Source organism: Pomacea canaliculata, linkage group LG14 (assembly GCF_003073045.1).
Source record: "Pomacea canaliculata isolate SZHN2017 linkage group LG14, ASM307304v1, whole genome shotgun sequence".
Lineage (NCBI taxonomy): Eukaryota > Metazoa > Mollusca > Gastropoda > Architaenioglossa > Ampullariidae > Pomacea > Pomacea canaliculata.
In genome coordinates this window covers 14,817,549-14,840,376 of record NC_037603.1, presented here as the reverse complement: position 1 = coordinate 14,840,376, position 22,828 = coordinate 14,817,549, and the positions used below count along the sequence as shown (strand labels likewise).

At 38.6% G+C, this 22,828-nt stretch overlaps 1 protein-coding gene and 2 long non-coding RNA genes across 5 annotated transcripts; 1 reads left to right on the top strand and 2 right to left on the bottom strand.

Moving 5' to 3' along the window:
* Positions 1 to 6,082: 6,082 nt before the first annotated feature.
* LOC112555304 lies at positions 6,083 to 8,614 on the bottom strand. Its single transcript, XR_003097438.1, has 3 exons — positions 7,848 to 8,614; positions 6,438 to 6,520; positions 6,083 to 6,221 (listed from the first exon to the last, which is right to left on the bottom strand). It is a non-coding gene; the product is annotated as an uncharacterized LOC112555304 (long non-coding RNA).
* Positions 8,615 to 9,351: 737 nt separating this feature from the next.
* Positions 9,352 to 13,733, bottom strand: LOC112555907. 3 transcript variants are annotated; one of them, XR_003097561.1, is made up of 4 exons: positions 13,657 to 13,733; positions 12,240 to 12,385; positions 10,853 to 10,912; positions 9,352 to 9,847 (listed from the first exon to the last, which is right to left on the bottom strand). It is a non-coding gene; the product is annotated as an uncharacterized LOC112555907 (long non-coding RNA). The 3 variants fall into 3 exon arrangements; XR_003097560.1 differs by having other exon boundaries at positions 13,174 to 13,726; XR_003097559.1 differs by having other exon boundaries at positions 12,240 to 13,726.
* Positions 13,734 to 13,778: 45 nt separating this feature from the next.
* Positions 13,779 to 15,391, top strand: LOC112555724 (dnaJ homolog subfamily C member 17-like). Its single transcript, XM_025224215.1, has one exon. It carries the CDS (start codon positions 13,851 to 13,853, stop codon positions 14,796 to 14,798), a length of 948 nt encoding a protein of 315 aa, XP_025080000.1. The 5' UTR covers positions 13,779 to 13,850; the 3' UTR covers positions 14,799 to 15,391.
* Positions 15,392 to 22,828: the final 7,437 nt, after the last annotated feature.

Here is a 22,828-nt window from a genome sequence, read left to right as displayed (position 1 = left end):
CATGAGTACGGTAACCTTATCCCTCTGATTGCTCAACGTAACAGTTTATTTCTGTTGGCAATTTATTTTTCAGATTCTGGCTCACCTAGCAGGCTATCTGGTGGTGCATCGGTTAGTGAACCAATACAGTGAGAATTAGCTGCACAGGGTTCTTGAACACACTATACTTTTGCATGTGACATTATATAGGCAAATTACATGAAAGGCTTAGATAAAATTAAGTTACTTGTTGCCTTAGCAATACTTGAGTTACAAAAGTAAAAGTTAGAAATACAAACAAGCCTGAGAAAATCACCCTGATTTAGAAAAATAAATCATTTTGAATTGTCATTTGCTTCTTCAATCTTGGTATTGGTGTTCTAAGTGTGGCAGAGATTGATATGATGATGTGTGAAGGACGGACTGATGGTTTTGGTGGTTAGAAAGTGGTGTAGTGGTAGGCAGACCACCTGCTGGTGGTATTAAGGTGGTGAAAGGGTGGGACTTTGTTGGTGAGCAAGTGGTTAAGTGGTGAGCAGACCACCTGTTGGTGGTATTAAGGTGGTGAAAGGGTGGGATTTTGGTGGTTAGTAAGTGGTTAAGTGGTGGGCAGACCACCTGTTGGTGGTATTAAGGTGCGGGAGAGGGTGGTATTATGGTGGGCTTTGGATGGGATACCCACGTCGGGCCTACTAGGCCACCATTTGCAAAACCCACTGTGGCCCGATCCTCTGGGACAAATAAAGTCTTATCAAATCAAATCAAATTCCTTCCATTTTGGTGTTTGGGTTTGGTGTTAAAAACAGAATGTTGTCTTCAAAGTTAATGCTTGCATAGAAATACATAAATGTAGTCACTATGTTTCCGATGTAATATTTTATAATTTTGAAGTTGACTTTTTTGTTAATAGGCGATCATGGCAAAAAGGCGAGGACAAATTGGAGGGAATAAAAACGCGGTACTTACCTCTTGTTTCTTCTAATTTTATGTACAGCCTGCGAAAAAAAAAACTATAAAACCTGACGGCTGTGTTTACTTTGCATGCTTGGAAGTACTGTTTACTCAGAAAAGCATTTAATGTTGCTTTTTGTTAGTCTTCTTTTGTACTCTGCTTCTCTTCCATAAATTATTGAAATATGCACGTGTAAAATGTTTTTTTTTATAAAAAAAAGCTTGTCAGTGTAAAAGACAAGCCGAGTGCAACATTTTTTCTTTAGGATCAGGTTAAGTTAATTTTAAAATAATTCTCAAAATATGACTACATTATTATGTTTAATAGTTTTTTTATTATTTGCAGAAAATCCAAAAAATCGATAAAGAAACTGAAACGGAGCCAATTGAACTGGGCCCATTCAAACTGCGGTAATCGTATCGACTTCGGCAAAACCAGATGCACCCGCTGGTTCCCAGTCACTTAATCCCCAGACACTTCATCCCCGACACTTCATCCCCTAGACTTTTAATCCCCAGACACTTAATCCCTAAACTAAATCCTTAACAATAAAAATTATGAAGTCAGCGAAAAATTTAATTGAAATTCAAATTCAAATCATGCTTTTAACTTTAACGTCATTTGAACATCTACAACATTAGTTAAAGTTCATATAAGCTAGTAAATTTAATGTTCTTCAACAATATGATATGAAATTGTTCTTGAGTGTCGGGGATGAAGTGTCGGGATGAAGTGTCTGGGATGAAGTGTCTGGGGATTAAAAGTCTAGGGGATGAAGTGTCGGGGATGAAGTGTCGGGGATGAAGTGTCTGGGGATTAAGTGACTGGACACCGCACCCGCTACTGTACAGGCTGCATCATCTGCATAATCTACCGTTACGGATTATTCAAATAGGGCTGACTTTTTCACTAGTCTGGTGAATTTAACAGGTAGCCCTAGAGATTGGATCGATCTACTTGATCAGATTCACAGGATGGTGTGCAAAAAGCTGCGCAGGACACAGAATTTTCAGGTACCCACCTGTTGACTTAGTAATCGTATATTTTGCTCTCTTCAAATGTCTAAATAATGTCTGCCAGAATATCCTTATGACAACAGTTAGTTTATGCATGTCACAAACCTGCTGTGCTATTTTTTATGTTTTTTTTTTTTTAGCTAGGAAGGGGATAGGGAAAAATAATTGGAAGTGGGAGGTTGAAACACCTATTACTGCGGCTGTCAGTGTCAACAACCTGAGGCGTGCCGCGCCATACAGGGATGACCGGCCGGTCTTTGTGTTAAGTTTGTGTTGATAGGTTGTTTTGTTGGAAGAACAAAGGAAAGAGTGTAGTAGTGTTTTGGATGTGTGTGGTGTGACTGGGTTTTTTTTTCCTCTCCTTGACGGGAGCGGGGAAAAAGAAGGAGTCTCTTTGGTGTTGTCAGTGCGTCCGGAGCGGACGGTTTTTTGTTTTGTAACCAGTCTTGAACGGACTTCTTGGTGCTGTAGACCGGGGTACAAATCCTGACCAGATTTGTATTGTACAAGTCCTGAACCGACTTGGAAGTTACCAGATTTGTTGTATCTTTGTATGACATTGAACCTGTTGAGGTGAGTGTGTATCTTTGTTGATTTTTCAGTGAGTGTGTATTTCTGATGATTTTTGGTGAGCCTGTTTAATGTTGAAGAATGAGGAAATTTCTGATGAGTGTGATATATTTGTGTGTCTTCGTCCTGAGGTGACTCACCTGAGCATCAGAATGAGTCGAAGGCTCACCCCAGCGCAGCTTGAGGCCTGCCTAAGAAGAATGAGGAGGGAAAATTACTTTTCCGTAACCGCTATCCGCAGGCAGCTACTTCAAAACGGGCGAAGACACACCTGGACGAGGATTTTATTCACAGCCTATACACTCTAATACACCAGGGGCGCGTTGAAGCGGACAAGAATCGCTTTAGACTACGGAATTTGGCTCAAGGGGATGAGCAGCTTACAGCCAACAATCGGCCCTCGGCGGACAACAACAAACCGCCTGGCCAGCCACATGCAGCCAACAATCGGCCCCCTGCAGATGTAGACACCACCGAACAAGCTGCAGCCAACAAGGACTACATCGAAGGCGATATGCCAGCACTTGAAGACTCGCCGTGATTGAAATGTTGCCAAAGAAAACCATAAAAAAAAAGCTACAAAAAAATTTATTCCTCTACACTGAGCACATCCTACAGAGCCTTCACTGGCTCCCAATGAACAAGCGCATTGATCACAAAGTACTTTCCATTGCCCAGTCCTGCATGTCTAAAACTGCTCCTGACTATTTGCAAGAGATAGTTCCTCCTTATCAGCCGTCGCGTACCCTGCGCTCAGGCTCCCAGTCACGCTTCTGTTCTCCCTGCAGTGGAAGACAGCCAACAAGAAGCGCACTGGAGCCAGGCCTTCAAAAATGCGACACCTAAGCGTGGAATGCTCTGCCATCGTCACCACCTCCACCATCACCTCACCAACCACGTTCCGCAAAAAACTAAAAAAACCCATCTGTTTTTTTCAAACCATCTTAAACACCAAAAACACTTCTGTCTATATTTTTTACTTTTCCTGGTGTTTTATATATTTGTTCACGTTATTTGTTCTTCATTTGTTCTTTTTCTGCGCAATGAGCATTCTTCGGAATGGATACCTGCGCATTACAAATCGACATCATCCTCATCATCATCATATATTTTATGAATATGGTTTAAAATAGTTGAGTGTTGAATTTGCTACTTATCTAAAGATTGGTTTTGTTTTTCTCTCCAGGTTTTCTTTTTTCTTTTGTGTTTTTATTTCACTTTTGGTTGATTGTTCATCGACTCGTCTTATCCGCCTTGGGTTCCCGACCTGAGCTGAGTTGAAAAATAACTTCAAGAAGTGAGAACTTTGTGTTACTTTTCACGTGGATATATTTGTGTATGTTAGAAGTGAAAACTTTGTGCTGTTCAAGTGGAGACTTTGTGAGGAACTGTACTGTCGGTAAGAAGATTGAATATTTTTTTGAGACATTGGAAGAAACGTGTGTTCGAACTGTGGGTTGGAAAATTTGGATTTGTTTGTGTTTCTTTTGGATTTTAAATTATATTATTTTTAAAATTTTAATTGTTGTCTGTGTTTTGATTTGATTTATTTTCCTCATCTGAAAGGCACTGTAGAGTGCAGGTGACACTATGTTTCCGATGTAATATTTTATAATTCTTAAGTTGTCTTTTTTCTTTATAGGCTCAAATACATCAAGAAATGGCTACGCGAAAAAGGCAAAGAAAAAGGCCTTGAGGAAGGCGAAAATACGCGATACTTATAAGGTATGCCTTGTGTTTTTTCTAATTTTATGTACAGCCTGGGAAAAAAAAACTATAAAACCTGACGGCTGTGTTTACTTTGCATGCGTGAAAGTACTGTTTACTCAGAAAAGCATTTAATGCTGCTTTTTCTTTCTTTGGGACAGTTTTACTTTGTTAGTCTTATTTTGTACTCTGCTTCTCTTCCATAAATTATTGAAATATGCACGTGTAAAATGTTTTTTTTTAAAAAAGCTTGGCTTCTGGTCAGTGTAAAGGACAAGCCAAATGCAACATTTTTTCTTTAGGATCAGGTTAAGTTAATTTTAAAATAATTCCCAAAATATGACTACATTATTATGTTTAATAGTCTTTTTTTATTATTTGCAGAAAATCCAGAAATTAGATAAGGAAACCGAAACGGACCCCACGGAACAAACGGGGCTCATTGAAACAACAGTAATTCCATCGACTTCGGCGGATACACTCCCAACGTACAGGCTGCGACATCAGCCCTACCACCACCAACATCAGCTACACCAGCAGCTACATCGCAATCTGCTGCAATAACAGACTATTCGAATAGGGCAGACTTTTTTATGAGTATGGTCAACTTAACAGCTACCCTGAGCCCCAGAGACTGGATTGATTTACGAGATCACCTTCACAGAGCAGTGTGCAGGAAACTGCGCATGAGACAGAATTTTCAGGTACGCACCTGTTGACTTAGTAATCGTATATTTTGCTCTCTTCAACAGTTAGTTTATGCAGTTCTATATAAAACTGCAAAATTCGAATGTTGTAGTACGTGAATATAAATCTGCATGTAAAACTCGCTCACTTAACTCTTCTACCTTTTTCAGAAAAAAACGATCATCTAAAACTCAACCTGCAACGCAGAGGAAACGAATAAATTCGCTTTTTTATCAAAACAAAAAGGATTCCAGAAGCCTACAAAATTATTCATAAATGTATACTAACTGAATTGTAGTGTTCCGTCTGCTATATTTTTTCCTAGGATTGTATTCCTGGCGTTATATAGTATTATAGTATGCTAATTAATATTGTAATCAGTTTTAGCCCTTCAGCCTCTGTGATGACATGGATAACATCTTTGTTACATTGGAATTGTGAAATCTTTCCATTTTCTTATTTTAAAATACGTATTTATGACCTGTGCATTCTTAGCATATGGAAATAAGCAATTTTTACATGTGTAATAATGATATAGATCAACATGTATAGAACAGATGATCCTCCTGCTGTTTGAATCTGATTCTTCTCATATGTTATCATGCATGTACAAATTACACAAGTGTTCAAGTATAAAATACACCAGAATGTTTTACATGTTACACCACTAAGTAATATGGTATTTTGAATTAGTTTGTGAGATGAGAGTACACTACATTTTTTCCAGTACCTAAAGAAGACAGCAAGATCTGCTGTAGACCATTGGCTGGAAGATTCATCACTGTCTGCAGTCAGAGAGACCGACCTTTCACATAAGATCTGCCCCTCTTTTCCCTGTAGTTCAACGGTGACTTCCAGTTCCCTTCCTGATAACACCTCTTGTTCTAAGTGTCCCACCTGATGTTGGTTAAGGTCAAATAATTAAAGTGACATAGCATTAATAAGGCAAGGGTTAAAGTGATACAGCTGTTCTTTAACATGCATTAACACATCCGGCCTTTATTTTAACCAGCCACAAAACATAATTTCCTTTTTAATGTCATATTCTGGCTAAACCGCCATGTTCTGCTCACATGATTTTATATCATGTCCAGTGCAGCCCTTGGGCGGAAACAGGTTGGGCACCACTGCATTACTCAAGATATGATAATAACAATGATGAGGATTCTGTATAATAACAATAGCTAATCAATATAACAGAAAAAAGATATCCACAAAGGAAGAAATGCCTGGCTTCCACGCTGGTTCTCCCACTTAACATCTGACTTGCTTCCATTTATTTTCACAAGACATATGGTGCTGAGTCCCAACTGAAAAAGATACATATTTACACTGACACAAAGGCTAGTACAACAGCTATTCAACTGTAAAACAAATTTGGCATTTCAATGAAAGCATGAGATTGCTCCAAGTAAAAAATAAGGCCCATATTTAAGTTACTTCACTCTTGTAGACTAATACTTTTTCTTTTGCATCGCATCAGTGGGTTTTCAGGAAAAGGGAGAGGGTTCCTGTTGTATAAGTACCTGATATGACCTTGTGAAAGACACAAGGACTTGGCTCAGCTTTCGAGAAACAAGAAGATAGTTGATCTTCTGGTTTTGAGTTCCTAGGAGAGAGAACAGCAATATGAAGCAGATGACTTGGCATGATTTCTTATGACAAGAACTGCACTAAGTTTGAAACTTGACAGTTATTTCAGGCAAAAGATATTTTCCTGTCCTTCTGAACTAAATGTACTGTCAGTTATGACTTCATTGTTTTAATTTTTTCATCAGTCTTCTCATGAATTCCCAATACCAATACAAACAGAACTCTACCCACCATTATGTAATTATCTGAGTCTTATGTAAATACACAATCTTACCTATCTACATGTCCAAAAATTCAACCCACTCTCAAATGAAACAATCCCATTCAACAATAACAAGCAAAGTACATGTAACCCAAAATTTGAATTATATTGCCAGTCTTCTATTTTCTCATAAGTCAAAGTAACTTGCATTCCACTTGGATGCTCTAATTGTCTATGATGGAAAGGAGACCCCAAAAAATACATATTAGCAAGATTTGAATGTCATGTCTAGCATGATCCAAAGAATCATTATGATGAGAAGTGACAGGCAAAGTCTGCCTAGAAGTTTCATTCTTAGAAGGTTATAATTGCTCTTGACTCTAAACAAGATTTGCTGGTGAAACAGCCCACAAAAACAAGCTGTGTTAATTCAAGATAAACTGCTCTGTAGCCTTACTGCTAATGCACAAATCTAGATCGGTATATCACTAGTTTGAGGCTTATTAGTTAAGTGAAAAGAAAACTTTCTCTGTCCACCCAGCAGAACAGGGGTACTTAATGTGAGAGGAAGGAAAAGACCACAGACAAAAAGTGTTTAGCTTTGTTGTCCACATTTCAATTAAATACAGTCAACCAATTACTCTATGATCATTAACATTTTTTATGCTTTTTTCATAATGAAAGCTGGCCTAGCACTGACAAAGTATTGACATGACATCATGCTGGTTGTCGTAAACTTTGGGGCGGAGTCCGTAGATCTGGTAGGGGGTATGATATCTGACACTCAGTCTAACACACCGTGGATACCCCCACCAAACTCCGTCGACATTTGCCACGTGCTACCACACTAAATTGCTTATTAATTAACACTTTTGATTAGCTCGAGCCCCCAAGCATGCATAACCCCAATGAAAACACGAGGCAATTTAGTGTATTAAAAGAACATTAATTATTAATTACCAGAAATTCACACAACCCAGAAAATGTTACGGTTACAAAGTATGAACAATGGATCGTTGTCTAGACCGTCCCGTTTACCTAATTGTTTCCCCTACGTCTAATGTGTCCAGATAGCTTATAATGAGCTAGATCTCACCTTAACTGTCATGCACACAATACTGCACAAACACTCTTCTCGTACCGTTCTCATTGGAAGGTTCGAGACTTTGTTGTGCCCAATGGCTAGCGTCGTCTGGAAAATTTTCTCGTCGCGCCGCAGAAGAAATATTTTTCTGAGACTTCGGTCTTCTGTTGATCGGTATGCGACGAGAGGAGTACGAAGAAGGTGCACCTCAAGCGGTCGCCATTAGGCCTGACGATCTTCGACTGGAACTCAGCACCGATCCCGGTGCCCAGAGCGACTGATCCGTTACATTGTCATCAGGTCGGACAAAGTTGCTCTTCCGTACGCGCCGGTACGACTTTCTAGGGTGATGTTCGTTTTCTCTGCGGTTCGTTTGCCTGAAGCTGAAGGAAGGACATGTGCCAGAGAAGACTTGAGATGTGGAAATCCCTGATGTCTTCTCCCTAGAAGTTTTAGCGCTAAAGCCCAGCTTGTCGTCCACATCTTTCTTTTTCAGTCGAAACGCTCAGCTTGCATTTCTAGATCTTTCTTCCCAACAAGCGTTCCGTTGGCCAGTCATGCCAGCTGACACACCACAGCCAATCACGCCTCACAGCCACCACGAGCCTAAGCTCCCACCAGCACCCGCATAAATGACGTAATTTCTCTCTCTCTAGAAACCACGTCATTTCTAAAGTAAAACAGATGTGCAAGAGGGTGCACTCCTTCCTTATCCTTCCTTGTTAAGAAAAGTAGTGACGGAGTTGCTTCCCTTCGAACTATGCTACGCGCAGTTGCTACTATCAACCTCTACTAAACAAAGTCGTCGCTAGCAGTGTTAATCTTTGGAGTAAATGTTTAGGTGTTTGCGATATGAAATGACGTTTATCTAAGAACAGATTTTTGTGTCTTTTATTCATGAGAATTGCTTAGACGAGGGTAGTTTGGGAGAGTTTAATACATGTACGACAGCTGACTATATTTAAAAAGGATAACTTTTATAAATTCAAACAGCACATCCATGAGCACAAATTTGCATTTATTTAAAAAATCCATAAAAATCTAATTTATGAATATGAGAAAAGTAGTTAAAAACAGACTTACACATGAATATAAACAAGCCACATTCAGAAGACTTAATTGCTCACATACTGAGACATGGATTTCTATTTACATACAAGCATGCAGCAATAAATTCTCACACAAATAATAATCATAATTAATAACAAATCATAATACTACTATTAATAATAATGTATATATTTATATACATTCATATCCCTTATTGTAAGAACATTGGTGGACAATTTAAAGATATAACAGCTATATACAGCAAGCAGATATACAGCAAGCAGATACTCAAAAGGGATCATTCACACATGTACTTTAAATAAAGATTTATAACATTTTCTTTCACACTGTTCAAAAATAATTTTAAATTACTTTAGCTTAAAAGCTACAAATGATGTAGCTTCAACATTTTTCTATTTCTTTTTGTTCCTTTTTCAAAAAAGACACAGATCGAGCTATTTTTAAGAGAAAAATGAAGGCGAACATTGATAAATAGATTAATCACACTTCCTTTCAGATCACACGCACCAAGTGGACAACAGAGATCAATGCTTTTTAGCTCTTCCCACAGAAGTCGAATCAACTGAGATTTAACTTTTTTTTCCCCAGGAAGTAACTGGTCAATATTTTTACAATAGGCACACTCTGATATCTTAACTGTCTCACTCTTCCATCAGGCTGCTCAGTTTTTCTTTAAGATTTGTGATTTCCATCTTTAATTCAGCTTTTGTAGGAGAATCTGGCACAGTTATAGAGCATGCAGGCTCAACTGCAATATCTGATGTTGAAGAACAGATGTATAAAAAAAGATGCTTATAATGTACTGGACAATATCACCCTCATCTTATAAATATTTTCTTAATGAATGAAAAATAGCAAGAAGATATACTGTATATGATTTAAAAACAATTATCATGCAAGACTACAGCTTTCTGTGAAATCCTGGGCTGCTTTGCAGAGGTAGGTTTGGACATTCTGTCCAATGGTCGCTTTCTTGAAGAAGTTACCTACAAATACAAGTTCATGGAAATGTGATTTACACATTTTGCACCTATTAGCATAATGAAAAGGAGTTAACAGTAGCCAAAATATCCAATAGATCTATATGTGCCAGTTAGAGTGATCTCTCATGATAAATGTATATCTTCACCCGAACCCTAATTCTAGCCCTTTTTGGCCGGCTTGTAAAAATGTTGTGGTATCGTAAGCCCTCTAAGTTGTATCAGATATCCATATAGATATTTATACATATCTCTGGTTGTACCAGAAGGAATTAAAGTATGTCGTTGAAACTATGCTATGAACGTCTATGCACAAAATTTTCATGATGCCATATGAGACTTTTTACAAACCGGTAAAGGGACTAGAATTAGGGATAGGGTTATGAGTATAGATAAGGGGGATGAATCAGGGCTAGGTTACGATTGGAGATAGGGTTAGGCGTGGAGGCATGGTAGGAGATAGGGTTAGGTTAGGGCTGAGATTGGGGTTAGTCTTGGCAGACAGATACACATCCATGGACAGATCTTATAAAGAAGATAATAATTTAGCAGTCCTGAAGTTATGTAGTTTAATAAAATTCAGTTAAATTTTTAGCTGTGTTAATCGGTGCTTAGTTTTATTTTTTTTTATTTTAGCTGCTTTATCTGTTGCTATCACAACTAGTTTATCACATGGGTTTTTATGAAATAAAAGTGTAATTACTGATCAGAGGTATCATTTTCTTCCCCTTCTGTTTGGTCTTATGCATATATATGTTCTAGACGTGGATGCAGAATTAAGTGACTCATCAGCTTGTTATTTACCAAAACACAAATTACAGAAAGATATAAATGACAAATATTTATAATTGTGTCTTCTCTCTTGCTATTTAGTAGTGACTGAGACATTTATCCACACATCTCTTTGGCAAAAAATTGCTCTCATTTCTAAAGTCTCTTTGCTGTCCACCATTATTTGAGTATCTCAACATAATGAATGATTCTAAGAGAAAGCCGCCCTGTTTTACAGACCTGCTAGCTGGGTGAAGAAGCTACGCACAGTCCATGGTCTCCTTATGTCAGGCTCTTCACCTGTTTAAAGCAGAAAACAGATTCTGCAGTAGCCTGGCCATGTTAAAGCAGAGACACCATAGCAGGTAAATGTAAAATGCTATATATATATATGATGTAGCAGGAATATCAAGGGTAAGAGTTCAAAGTGAAGAAAGACCTTCATCCATGAAACCATATGCTGGAGTAGATATTCCAGGACATAATTACACATCACATTAATTATATTAGCATTCTCAAAGTCTGAAAAGAACGTAGGATTATTTATTGAAAAGAGCACCACTACATTCTCTAGGCCCCATTTGTCTTGCCATTAATTCTTTTTTTTATGTCTCAACATTTCCTTCACAAAACGTCTCTCACCATTCAACCCCTATATAGGCACCTTGTGACACAATTGGCTCTCTTTAGGGACAGTATGTATCACATGTATCATTAACTCCTCTTTGTGATATGGAAATCACGGTCTCAAAAACTCATTTTCTATGTGAGCTAATGTCAGATATATACATATATTAGCTTCAGAATACATTTAGAGATGCACCTTCAAGTCAAGAAAGTGAAAATGTGCCCCTAGGACCATTTTATGAGATAAAAGTTTAAAACATCGAAAAAACTATGCCGTCTGGGGACTTTACAATTCCTACACCTACTACGCCTAACCCTATCTCCTTGTTATTTCTAACAAACTTTCTTAGGGGTAGCTACACTGTTCTTGGAGAGGGATGTTGAAAGTCTGAGTTGAAACGTGGAGAAAAATTTTTGCCTGGCCTTTTGAATCTGGTTTATGTCAGTAAATCAGGGATCATTTTCCTCCATTTTCAAAGTTGGGTGTCCTTTAAACACTCAACTGATGCGTTATGTCTCTTGTGCTACACCACCTTAACTCCTAAAATCCTGACCTGTACACAAATATTCAACTTGTTTTTATGCCATCGTTTTGCTGATGCAGGTACTGCAGCTTTTGCTGTCAAGGCGTTGCACAGGATTGCTCATTTGTTTAGCATAAATAGGTGTCCTGAAGTTTTGAAATCGATAAATGGAATGGAATCTGCTATGGCACCCAGCAGCATGAGCAGAAAATTCTGGTATGTCAAAGCTGAGAGATGTTTACTGCCCACTCTACATAAAACTGACATTTGCATTAAAAACTTCAGTATACAGAAGGCTAGAACTTTTTTAAAGTTTTTTGATATGCAGTTTCACCCATTATCCAAAAGTAGAAGGGAAAATTTTGGTAATCTATTGTTAGTGACACTAGTTTGGTAAAGTACACTAAGAACTTCCAATATTCAATTATTTTTACAATTTTACTTATTAATTTTATTATTAATTTTAATTGGCATACCAGATGTTCTGGACATACAACATGGGGATGCTTCAGAACCTGGAATGTCTGCTCCTGAAGAGGATTCACAGCATGCTGGGAATGTTTGGTCTTCGAGGGCCAGAGTCAGTGGAGTTCCCTCAGGCTGAGCTTAGGTCTTTCCTTGACTGCACAGTCAAGAAGCAAAAATTCACATACAGTGGCGGTGTTTATAGGTTGCCTAAACACTAACCATAATGTCTTCATCACCCTTAACTGGAGCTTGTTCTTTTTAAACAAAGCCAAGGAGCCACTGAACCACTTATTTCACATTATGTTTGTAAGGATAAAAAAGCAACTGAACAAGATTGTCGTGTGAAAATGACACCTTTAAGAAATAAAAGTGTAATTATTGATCAGACATACCATTTTTCCCCCCCCCCTTCAGTTTGGTCATATGCATGTATCTGTTGTAGATGTGGATTCAGAATTAAGTGGCTCATCAGTTTGTTATTTATCAAAACACAAACTGCAGAAAGATATAAATGACAAATATTTTTAAATTATCAGCTGCAATAGCAATGAAAGACTGGCAGTGGAAGAACGTATATATATTTTCTTGCTTTAATTTTGAATTTGTCCTATATCATCTAATGTGTTATTTCACTGTGCTATGACCATTGTCACTGTTGCAATGTTAAAGACTTAACAAGGTATGATAATACTGATTCTGATTTTATAAAACATGCAAAATACATTTGACTTCTGTAACTTTGTTGATTTTGAATGATTGAGTTCATTCGGCCTTATGTGCCTTTATAATTATTCGTTACAAAAGTTTTGTGTCCTAGTGAAGATTTCAACACTATAGAGTTGTCAACACTAAAACCTCTTATTTCTCATCCAAAGATGAAAACAAATACAGAGTATATACTATGTATTTTTCATGTGCAGTAGAAAAAAACTCATTTTTTACATGAGCAACTGTCTAATCCCTCTTGGCTGAAGATGGATCATGTGTGAGAAGTTGAAAATAATTTCAGTACATGTACATTGCCTTCTAATCTTCTAGAGTTGAAACTTGCTTGTTTAATCAAGATGCTGTTTTCCCGTCACATATAGAGAATGATTGAAAAAGGATGGAAAAATTTGATGCCAATATGGCTCAAGTACTGAAGGTGTTTTTTCTTTCTTTTGCTTTTTTTACAGCAACGTAAGTCCATTAAGTCATTTAGTGAAAAGTACCGTAGCAACTATCTCAGATAAAACATTCTTCAGTAGATGCTACTGAAATTTTAGTTACAATTTACATCTTTTTCCAGATAACATTCATGATTTTTCATGGAGGTAGTAGGGGCTTCCCCACCCCCTCTCCCTATCCTGTTAGCGCTACACATATGGCACTTTAAAAAAAAAACTTAGTCCCATCACAACCGAATTATGACATATGCATATGCACGTTATGATGTCTATTATCATCTGTTACATCCGATAAGAACTTGACAATCATTAATCGACAGCAAGAGTTATTTCCCCTACATACACTCTTTTCTCGAAGGAAACGCTTATTCGTCTCGAAATAACACGTTTTCAGATTCTCTGTGTAAAGAGCTCGCCGGTATCATTTCCAAGATTTCTGATTGCTGAATAACGATGGCCAGTAAAGACATACTAAAAATGGACCTTTATGGAATACTGGGTGTTTCGGAAGAGGCCACAGAAAAAGAAATAATTAAAGCTTATAGGAAGAAAGCTTTGAAGTGTCATCCAGATAAAAATCCGGATAATCCTAAAGCAATTGAACTTTTTCAAGAACTGTCAAAAGCGTTGGAAGTTCTGACAGACTCTTCTGCTAAAGCTGCCTATGATAATGTTTTAAGAGCGAAAAAGGCGGCGGAAAAAAGACACAGACAACTTGACGACAAAAGGAAAAAACTAAAAGAAGATTTAGAAGCCAGGGAGCAACGAGCTGACCAACGTAAGTCTGATGACATAAAAAAGAAAGCACAACAAAATCTTGCAGCAGAGATTGAAAGACTTCGTAAGGAGGGGTCCAGACTCCTTGAGAAAGAGCAGGAGCTTTTGACTCAAAAAGTCCACAGCGGAGAAGCTGTAGAGGAAGATGAAAGAGTAACAATATCTGTTTCTCCAAAGATAAAGGTTCGCTGGAATTCCAAGAAGGATGACAGTGCTGGAACATATACTGAAGATGTTCTTCATGTGCTGTTTAGCAGATATGGACCAATAGCTGCTGTTGTCTTCTCGAGTAGAAAGAAGGGCAGCGCAATAATTGAATTTGAGACTGTGACAGCCATGCTTGCTAAGGCAGAAGAAGAGGTAGGCAATGTGGCAAACCCTCTGACTGTCACATGGCTGTCAGGTAAACCAGCTGACGATTTTTCAGCACAAAATCAGGCGGCGACAGCCAGTGTTCCCACGTTTCCTACCGCACCTGAAGTTCCTAATGTTTTTAGCCGACGCGAAAGCTGTGTAACTTCCAGAGACTATGAGAGTTTGGTTTTGATGAAAATGAGACAGGCAGAGGAGAGAAAGAAACTGATTGAGCAAATGATGAAAGAAGATGAGGAAAGTGGAAAGTGATATCCATGTGGTGTGTGTGTTGTGAGAGAGAGAGTGAGTTGATATTACCAGATTTTGTCTGAAAAATTAATGTTATGATTCACTTGATCTTTGATTTTTATAATATCTCATGTTTCTTTTTTTATTATTCCAATAACTGTGGGCAAGCATTAGTCATATCAGGTAAATCATTCTTTTGTGCCATGCAACTCTAACATGAAACAGGAAGAATGCCAAATGGTTATTATTAATTACAAAAGTGAAAAATCTAGCTAGACCTTGCAAAGAAGATAATTTAGCAGTCATGAACTTACATAGTTTAAAGGAATTGAGTTCAATTTCTAGCTATGTTAATCAGTGCTTGTTTTTTTTTTAAAGCTGCCATTTGTGTTTTTACCACAACTAGCTTATGACATGAGCATATATGTATAAATGTGTTTTAATAATTTGCATTCAGGCATATGAAAATTTTGCTGTTTAGCCTCGTGCTTTCAAAAATATAGTTCAGTTGTTATTCTAGTTTGCCAAAGTTACATTCTGTTTTGATTTTTTTTTTTTGTGGAAGAATGTAAACAAGAAATCCTTTTATGGAAATGAAGTTGATATAAAATATAGAAATATAGTTGTGTCTTTTCTCTTGCTGTAATGTTTAGCTGTGACTGAGACATTTATCCACGCGTCTCTTTGGCAAAAACTTGTTCTCATCTCTGAAGTCTCTTTGCTGTCCAACGTTATTTGAATACTGCCATCACCATCAAGCTAATTGTCTACTTTCTGTTTAGGCCTGGATTACTGCAGCTCCTCCTTGCGATATCTCACACTTCAACATGCCTAGAATGCTGCTGCTTATCTGGTGCATGTGACCGATTGCACCTGCTTTACTCACTTCACTGGCTGTCACCAATAGTATAACTCAAATTGGACTGTCGCCAATAGTATCACTTATACACTGGACTGTCTTGGCAATAAATGTCTCCATCCCTGTACTCTGTACTACCTTTCTTGCTGTTGCATCCTTCAAACATCATCTTGCAAGTTTTGTTCAGTAGATGATACACTCTGCATCATGCTCTCACAAACTAGTATTTCTGGACTGCTGGCAGACGATTTTTTCCAGTTAGCTATTAAAACGAGCATGTTTGTACAAAGCTTCCGGTTTAGTCACATTCTTTGTGTAGGCTCGCCGAGACTAACAGCAGAGAACTTCGCAAGAGGCTAAGCGTTGGTCTTGCAGACAGCAATCCGCCTATACACATCGATGATGCTCGGCTCTGTTGACCAGCAAGCCTCTGCCTACACTGGTCATATGGCTTGGAACACTCTTCCTTTGACACTCTGCAAGGCTACATTTTAAGCAGTTTCAAGTGGCAAGTTAAGACTTACCTCACCTCTTTCAAATGACTTGTACAGCCCCAGGTGCCTTGAACTGTACAAGTCTCCTAAAACCAAACTCGTCTTACATTTAAGCTTTCAAGCGAGCCATGTGCGTATGTACATAACATAATGGCCTCTCATTTAGAAGGAAATATAACTGTCTGTTTAGATTTTTATTGAAAGAGCATTCTAGCAGAAATTTATTTGTAATTATTTAAAATATCAAAAAAAGCAGTCATAGCACATGATAGCTGTACACTAAAATACCATTCCTATTTTATAAGCCAGACAAAACAATACAGAAATGAAAGTTTGTGGATATACATCAAACAAACATCTTAGTGATGCACACAGCAGTTACTAGAAATGTTATTTCTAAACGTTTAAAAGAGAATAGTTTAAAGAACCTCATGCATTAAAACCATTTGAAGAAATAATTATTTCCTACTCAAAAGTCTGCACACTGTTCTGTGCAAGACAGATTAAAGTACTGTAATTATTATGAACATGTAGAAATCCACAAATAACCAAGTTACATCTCAGTTACAGTAGCATTCACTTTTAAGCAGTGTTTGAAAAGTTTGACAGTATCACTGTGTATGGCTAGATTTTTTAAAACTGGTTTACTTGTTTGAATTATCTCTGCTGCCAAGTAACAATAATTTTTTTTTACAAAAAGAGATGCAGTGAAGATTCTGCTTTCAAGAAGGATAATTAGCCTTATCTTCTACTGTGTGCCTTTGTTATTTTTCTTGCCTTAATCAAGCCGATCTGCTGTGGCCTGTTTAAAAGTGAACGTTTTAAAAATCCAACAAATTGCCCTCAAAATAGTGATGAAGCACTTGAGAAGTGTACAGCTTTGATTAGAGAATATATACATAAATTTCTATTTCTTTGGTTTTTGGTGTTTCTGCATTGCTTATAGCGTTAAAAGATATGCATATTGAGCTGAAGGAAATCACACTTTTCAAATCATTTACCTTTTATCTGGTACATGTAAAGCCTACAGGTTAATGATTGTAAATATCAATGGATAATCTGCCTGTGTGATTGTGTACTAGTGTAACAGTTTTCCTTTCCACAGAGCAGGATGAGTGGAGAAACCTAACTATTTAAGTGTTGTGTAGAAAGTGAAATAAATGTTTCGAGAGAGGTTTGAAGATTATGAAAACTATGCGCTGTTTTCTATGTTCTTTGAGATCAATTCTGGTTGCTGGAATGAAAGAGTGACAGCCTAGAACAAGGGTTGGTTGTGTCAGTCTTTTTTTTTTTGACTGCCTATAGGTACTGAATCAAAATAAAGTTGTTTTGCAAAGAATGATGAGTCATTAAATAAAACAATTAAACGTAAATAGATACAAGCACACCGCATATACCCTACCTTACGCAAATAGTGCTAACGACTCAAACGATGCAATTTTTAAATATTTTAAAAAAAATTAATCGCTAAAGGGAAATAATTAAACTGTGTGCAAGTGAGTTTCTTCCCTTGTACTACTGGACCTCCTTGTGTTCTGTTTCAGCAGGACGTGAGGCGTGTTGCATGTTGTTATGCCGATGTGATGGACTGATACGTTTGCACTGTGTATGCGAGACAGAGAGAAGGGGAGAAAGCGAATACTAATGAAGCGTGTTCTGGTGACAGCAATAGTTATGAAAGGGTCGTCAGACGAAGTTGTGTAGCTGGGATGTAGGGGAAGAGAAGATTGGAGAAATAGGGCAGAAAACATATAGCAGAAACATTACCACTGTCAAGAGTAGATTATGTGTCTGTGTCACTTTAATTACTTTCAGCACTGTGAAAGCACATATACTGACTGAGCTTAGGCGGATAAGATGTCAGTCATTCGCGTTCCCACAAACGCAAGTACATTTGCGTGTTGATCTTTTCTACACAAACACGTACCTCTTTTGTAGGCCTGTATACAGTTAATGACTTTAACTGCTAAAAACGCACAATAAATGTTGAAAAGAAATTCATAGTAAACATTCATCAGTTAATCCTTACTACTATCTAAGATATGTTATTATTACTTATTAATGATCTTTAATTCTAAACTCAGTTCTGAGAGAAAGTTCATTTTCTTGATGATCAACTTAAAAATATTGAAATGGGAAGTTCGGCACAAAACTGCTTCCAATGTATCAACTGTTTCTGGCCACTAATATTCCATAAATCGATATAATTATATCATTCACCATCGCAACATATCTTAAATACAAACACAACTGACGTCTCCACTTGGGGACAGATGTTATATCTAAATGTCACTGTCTCTGGGGACGAGCGACACCACTACTCAACATATCAAACACTGCCTCTTGTGGTCAGAAGCTGTCTTCCTCATATACTCCAGGATACAATCAACAAAACATTACAAAAACTCTTCATGGCATCAGCCAGGCCCATCTGTCCGTGGCATTAGTCAGACCCCAAAACACACGGCCATCTCCCGGCCCCGCAGACTGCGCCTAGTGACAGTTACAAATGAGAACAAAATTCCTCATTCATATCTATTTAAAAGAATACATCAAAAATTCAACATGCAACAGCATATTTCTTTTTCTGTGGCCTCTTCTGAAACACCCAGTATTCCATAAAAAGGTCCAATTTTTAGTATGTCTCAAGATTTTGGTGGCGCTTTCTTTTTTGATATCAGATTAGTAACACACCTGGGACTGAGCATGTTGCTAGTCTGTACCACAGAGGTATATCGTACAATACAACTGATATGAATACAAAAGGCTGCGTGTATTTCGTGTCAGCTCCACAGGCGTGTATTTAACCAACCCGCAGATGCATACACTTAGACATATAATATATGCTGGCAGTTATCTCAGAAGCGCAAATAACCACCTGAACATAGGGTCATAGGCATACATCGATCAGGTTACATGAAAGGGATGTATTTACTCGAAACGTATGCCCGGCGAGGGATAATGTCATCGATTGTATTTTTTTTTTTTAAGATGCTTTTTTGATTTCTTCCTAATGAACATGCAAGGGAGGACGGCGTATTGGTTTGCCCCCTAGGGTCCTACTTTGGAGTAATGGTAAGGTGACCAGACGTCCCGCTTTTGACCTCGTGTCTCGCCTGATCATAAAATGTCCGGGTGGGACACCCAATGCCCCGTTGTCTGGCAAGTCCATCAATGTCCCGCTTGTATTTAAAAATCTGATTACTGTACACTGACTGGCATCCGTGACTTTGGTTTTGGCTTTTGTCTTTTGGCGGTTTCTTGTTGATCCCTATTTAGTTTTCGTCGCTCCGCGGGCTCCGGTGTTTGACACGTGACCAGAAAGATAATGACCTGCCGTCCGATATCTTATTACACGGCGCCGCTGGTACATCGCTGGTCTACATCAATCACAACATAATCCAATCATACAACCCTAGTATGAAGATTACACACTCCTCGCACTCTCTTCTAGCAACGAGGTTCCAGTTCTATTTCCTGTCTTATGACCGCTCTACCATCGTTGAGTACGTCACTCACAGTTCATCGTCCCTCTTAGGTTTGTCGCTCTCCACATGTCCAAGAAGATTCACGGTCTATGAAGTACGGTTTCGGAGCAACAGCCTCGCAAGACGACGAAGGTGTCAGATTATCGTCGATAATTTGTTACAGCGCCTCACCTGAACATCCACAAAGTTGGCTGAGCGGGAGATAAGGTAGGAATATTTATATTTAAATTTTAAAAACCATTTTTCTTTTTTATTTTAAAAATGGAATATTGTAGTGGCGTGGACAGATCTGCCGTTGAAAGCATCACTACTCGGCAAAGTCAGAGGACAGGTTCCTCCCACCTCCTTTTCCAGGCTCTTTGTCGGTGATGACACCATCATCGGCACGCTCCCGAATCGTCTGGTCACCTTAACATAGGCATACATCGATCAGGTCACATGAAAGGGCGTATTTACTCGAAACTTATGCCCGGCCAGGGATAATGTCATCGACTGTATTTTTTTTTTTAAAGATGCTTTTGTGATTTCTTCCTAATGAAAATGCAAGGGAGGACGGCGTATTGGTTTGCCCTGTAGGGCCTACTTTGGAGTAATAGTGTCAACGGCCGTGCCCGAAAGGGATCAAAAGTCGAGGCAACAAGGGGGACCTTGGAGGGGAAAGCTGGACAAAAGAGCCCTTAGTGGCGCGAAATTAAAATAGATGGCAAAGTCGGAAGGCGGCAATGGCTGATCAATTCAATCTGCCTCTGCAATCAAATCGCCCGCGCGCCATGTTGACCCAGCTCCGGGCCGCACGTGCCGGGCAGAAGAGAAGAGAAAAGGGCGGTCACTAGCAGTTAATCAAGTGGTGTGTTGCCTTTCTTCGCTTTCTGATGACGGCTCCTGATTCCTTTACTGCGGTCATTTCTTGCGGGAAAGTTTTTCCGACATGGTCGGCATTTTTTTTTTTTTTTTAAAGAAATAAAAAGTAAAGTAAAATAAACCTTTGGGGCTTTGTGAGGAATTGCAATACATTCTGTGCGGTGTTCAGCTAGAGGCTGGACTCACAATTCATTTTCGATTTTCCCTCCTTTCCCTTCCCCCTATATCTCGTCTTTCTCTCTCAGTCTCTTTCGCCATCTTTCTCTCTGATGAAGTAAGGACACTGTATCTATGTATTTTGTACTTTTACTTGTTTCCTCCACCCACTCAGCCACCAACGGTTAGAGGCACGAGCCTACCAAATAAAGGTCATTGTCTTTCTCTTTGTCTTTTTCTCCAGAAATGTACACATTCCATATTTATTCATTTCTTGACTACACCTTCCTATGGGACTCAGTGTCACTTCCCTTATTCCTCTTGCAAGTGTCTAAATGAGAGCAATTAAAGCAGTTTGCTAAAACCAAAAATGCAGCCTAAGGATTTGCCTTTCATTGACAGACTAAAATATAACTATTACTACTTTTGTACATATTCCATCTCCACCATCTTTTTTGTCATAATTTATTTTATTTGAGTAACTTATTATTTCTGTAAAGAGCGAGGGATGGATATGAAAAGAATGCTTCGTTTACTTTACCACCCGATCTCTCCCCCTCGTTAATAAAGAATTATTGTCACTCTCCACCCCTCGTTAATAAAGAATTATTGTACTCGTTCATTCCAGATTCATTTTCTAATCAATCCTATTAAGAGAAATGTTTATCCTGGCTTTCATGGATGCTTCATCGAAGGCACGGCTAACATTCTTTCTGATTCCCTTGTGATATGAAGATTTCCTGTGTTTCTATAGTTACAGGGAGTTTAGAAATGTTAGCGCATGCGCAATATCGCCAAATGCAAGCAGACAGGTGGCCGTGTTTTATCGTCAGGTCCCCAAACTGCTGGAGAAGGACCACGAGGCACTCTCATTTCACAAGTATGGCGGCTGTGCCTGGCACTTTATCACAAGCAACCGCCTTTTTTGTGGATGACATGTGGAGATAACAGATAACTAACTCCACAATTACCCAGCAGATGCCAGACTCCCTCCAAGAATACAATGGGGCTCAAACCTAAAAGTGACAACGGTTAAAAAAAAAAAAAGATTGCGGTGGGGAGATGCTGGGTTTCGGGGTGTTGAGATTCAGATTGTTTACAGGCTTATTTACTACACTTTCTACTGGCTTATTTGTAACTGTTTCTACCGTCTTCTGATTTTCTATTGGCTTATTTATGACAGCTTCTACCGCTTTATTACGGCTTATTTATGACTAATGTTACTGCCTTATTTATGACTGACTGACTATACCGGCTTTTTCATGATTGTTTCCGAGGGCTTATTTATGGCTGTTAGCTGGCGGGCCTAGACAAACCTTTCTCATTCTGCGATTGAGGCAGCTTTACCACGCATCCCAAGTGATGTCACTGGAAACAAAACGGTTAGCTGAGCAGACATCGGTATAAATCTCCTGGTGACATGATTATTGCAGCAGTTACCAACTTTACCCTCGAGCTAATGCGGGTCGCTAGTGAATCAAGCTCATATATTTTTTTCATGGAAAATGAAGGATTTTTTTTTTCTTTCTGTTGCCAGAGCCATGGAAGTATCGTAAATGCATTTCTTCGGATATCTTCATGAAAGCCAGTCTTCAGCAAACGAATGGTATAGCCATTGCAGGATTGATCTGAAGCAGGCATTGACCTCACTTTGACAGGTCATAGCCAGAGGATGCTGGGATGCACGTTCTTGTCTCAGTCAGCTCGAGCGCAGCTTCTAGAAAGTTCTTCGTTCTCTTGAGAGTTTTATTATTTGAACTAAATTTTATTATTTATTTATTATTATTTTCAGCTGAAGAGCAAAGTTACATGTGCGTTTCAGGGAGCTACTTCGGAGACTGTATTGGCCAACCTTGCGGCAAGCATTGCTGTGTAAACAGATTTTATAAGCCACCCAGTCCCCCTCAAGCACAGAGAAATGGAAGAGATATGGCGGATTAAATTTCCTTTAAAAGAAGGAAAATTCTATAGAAAGATACATTTAAAAGAGAGTGGTTAGAGTGAAATATGAATGTCCCATCAAGCAAACTGAATAACCGATGTGGTGAATCAGGGAAGCGGGTGGCAAGAGGGAGATAAGGACAGACAGATATAGCGATACAGAGATGAAAGTAGATGAGATCAATTGTAAACAACGTGTTAGAACCGACAGTGCTGCCCCCACACACATTGTCTAGACCCACCATTGCACGA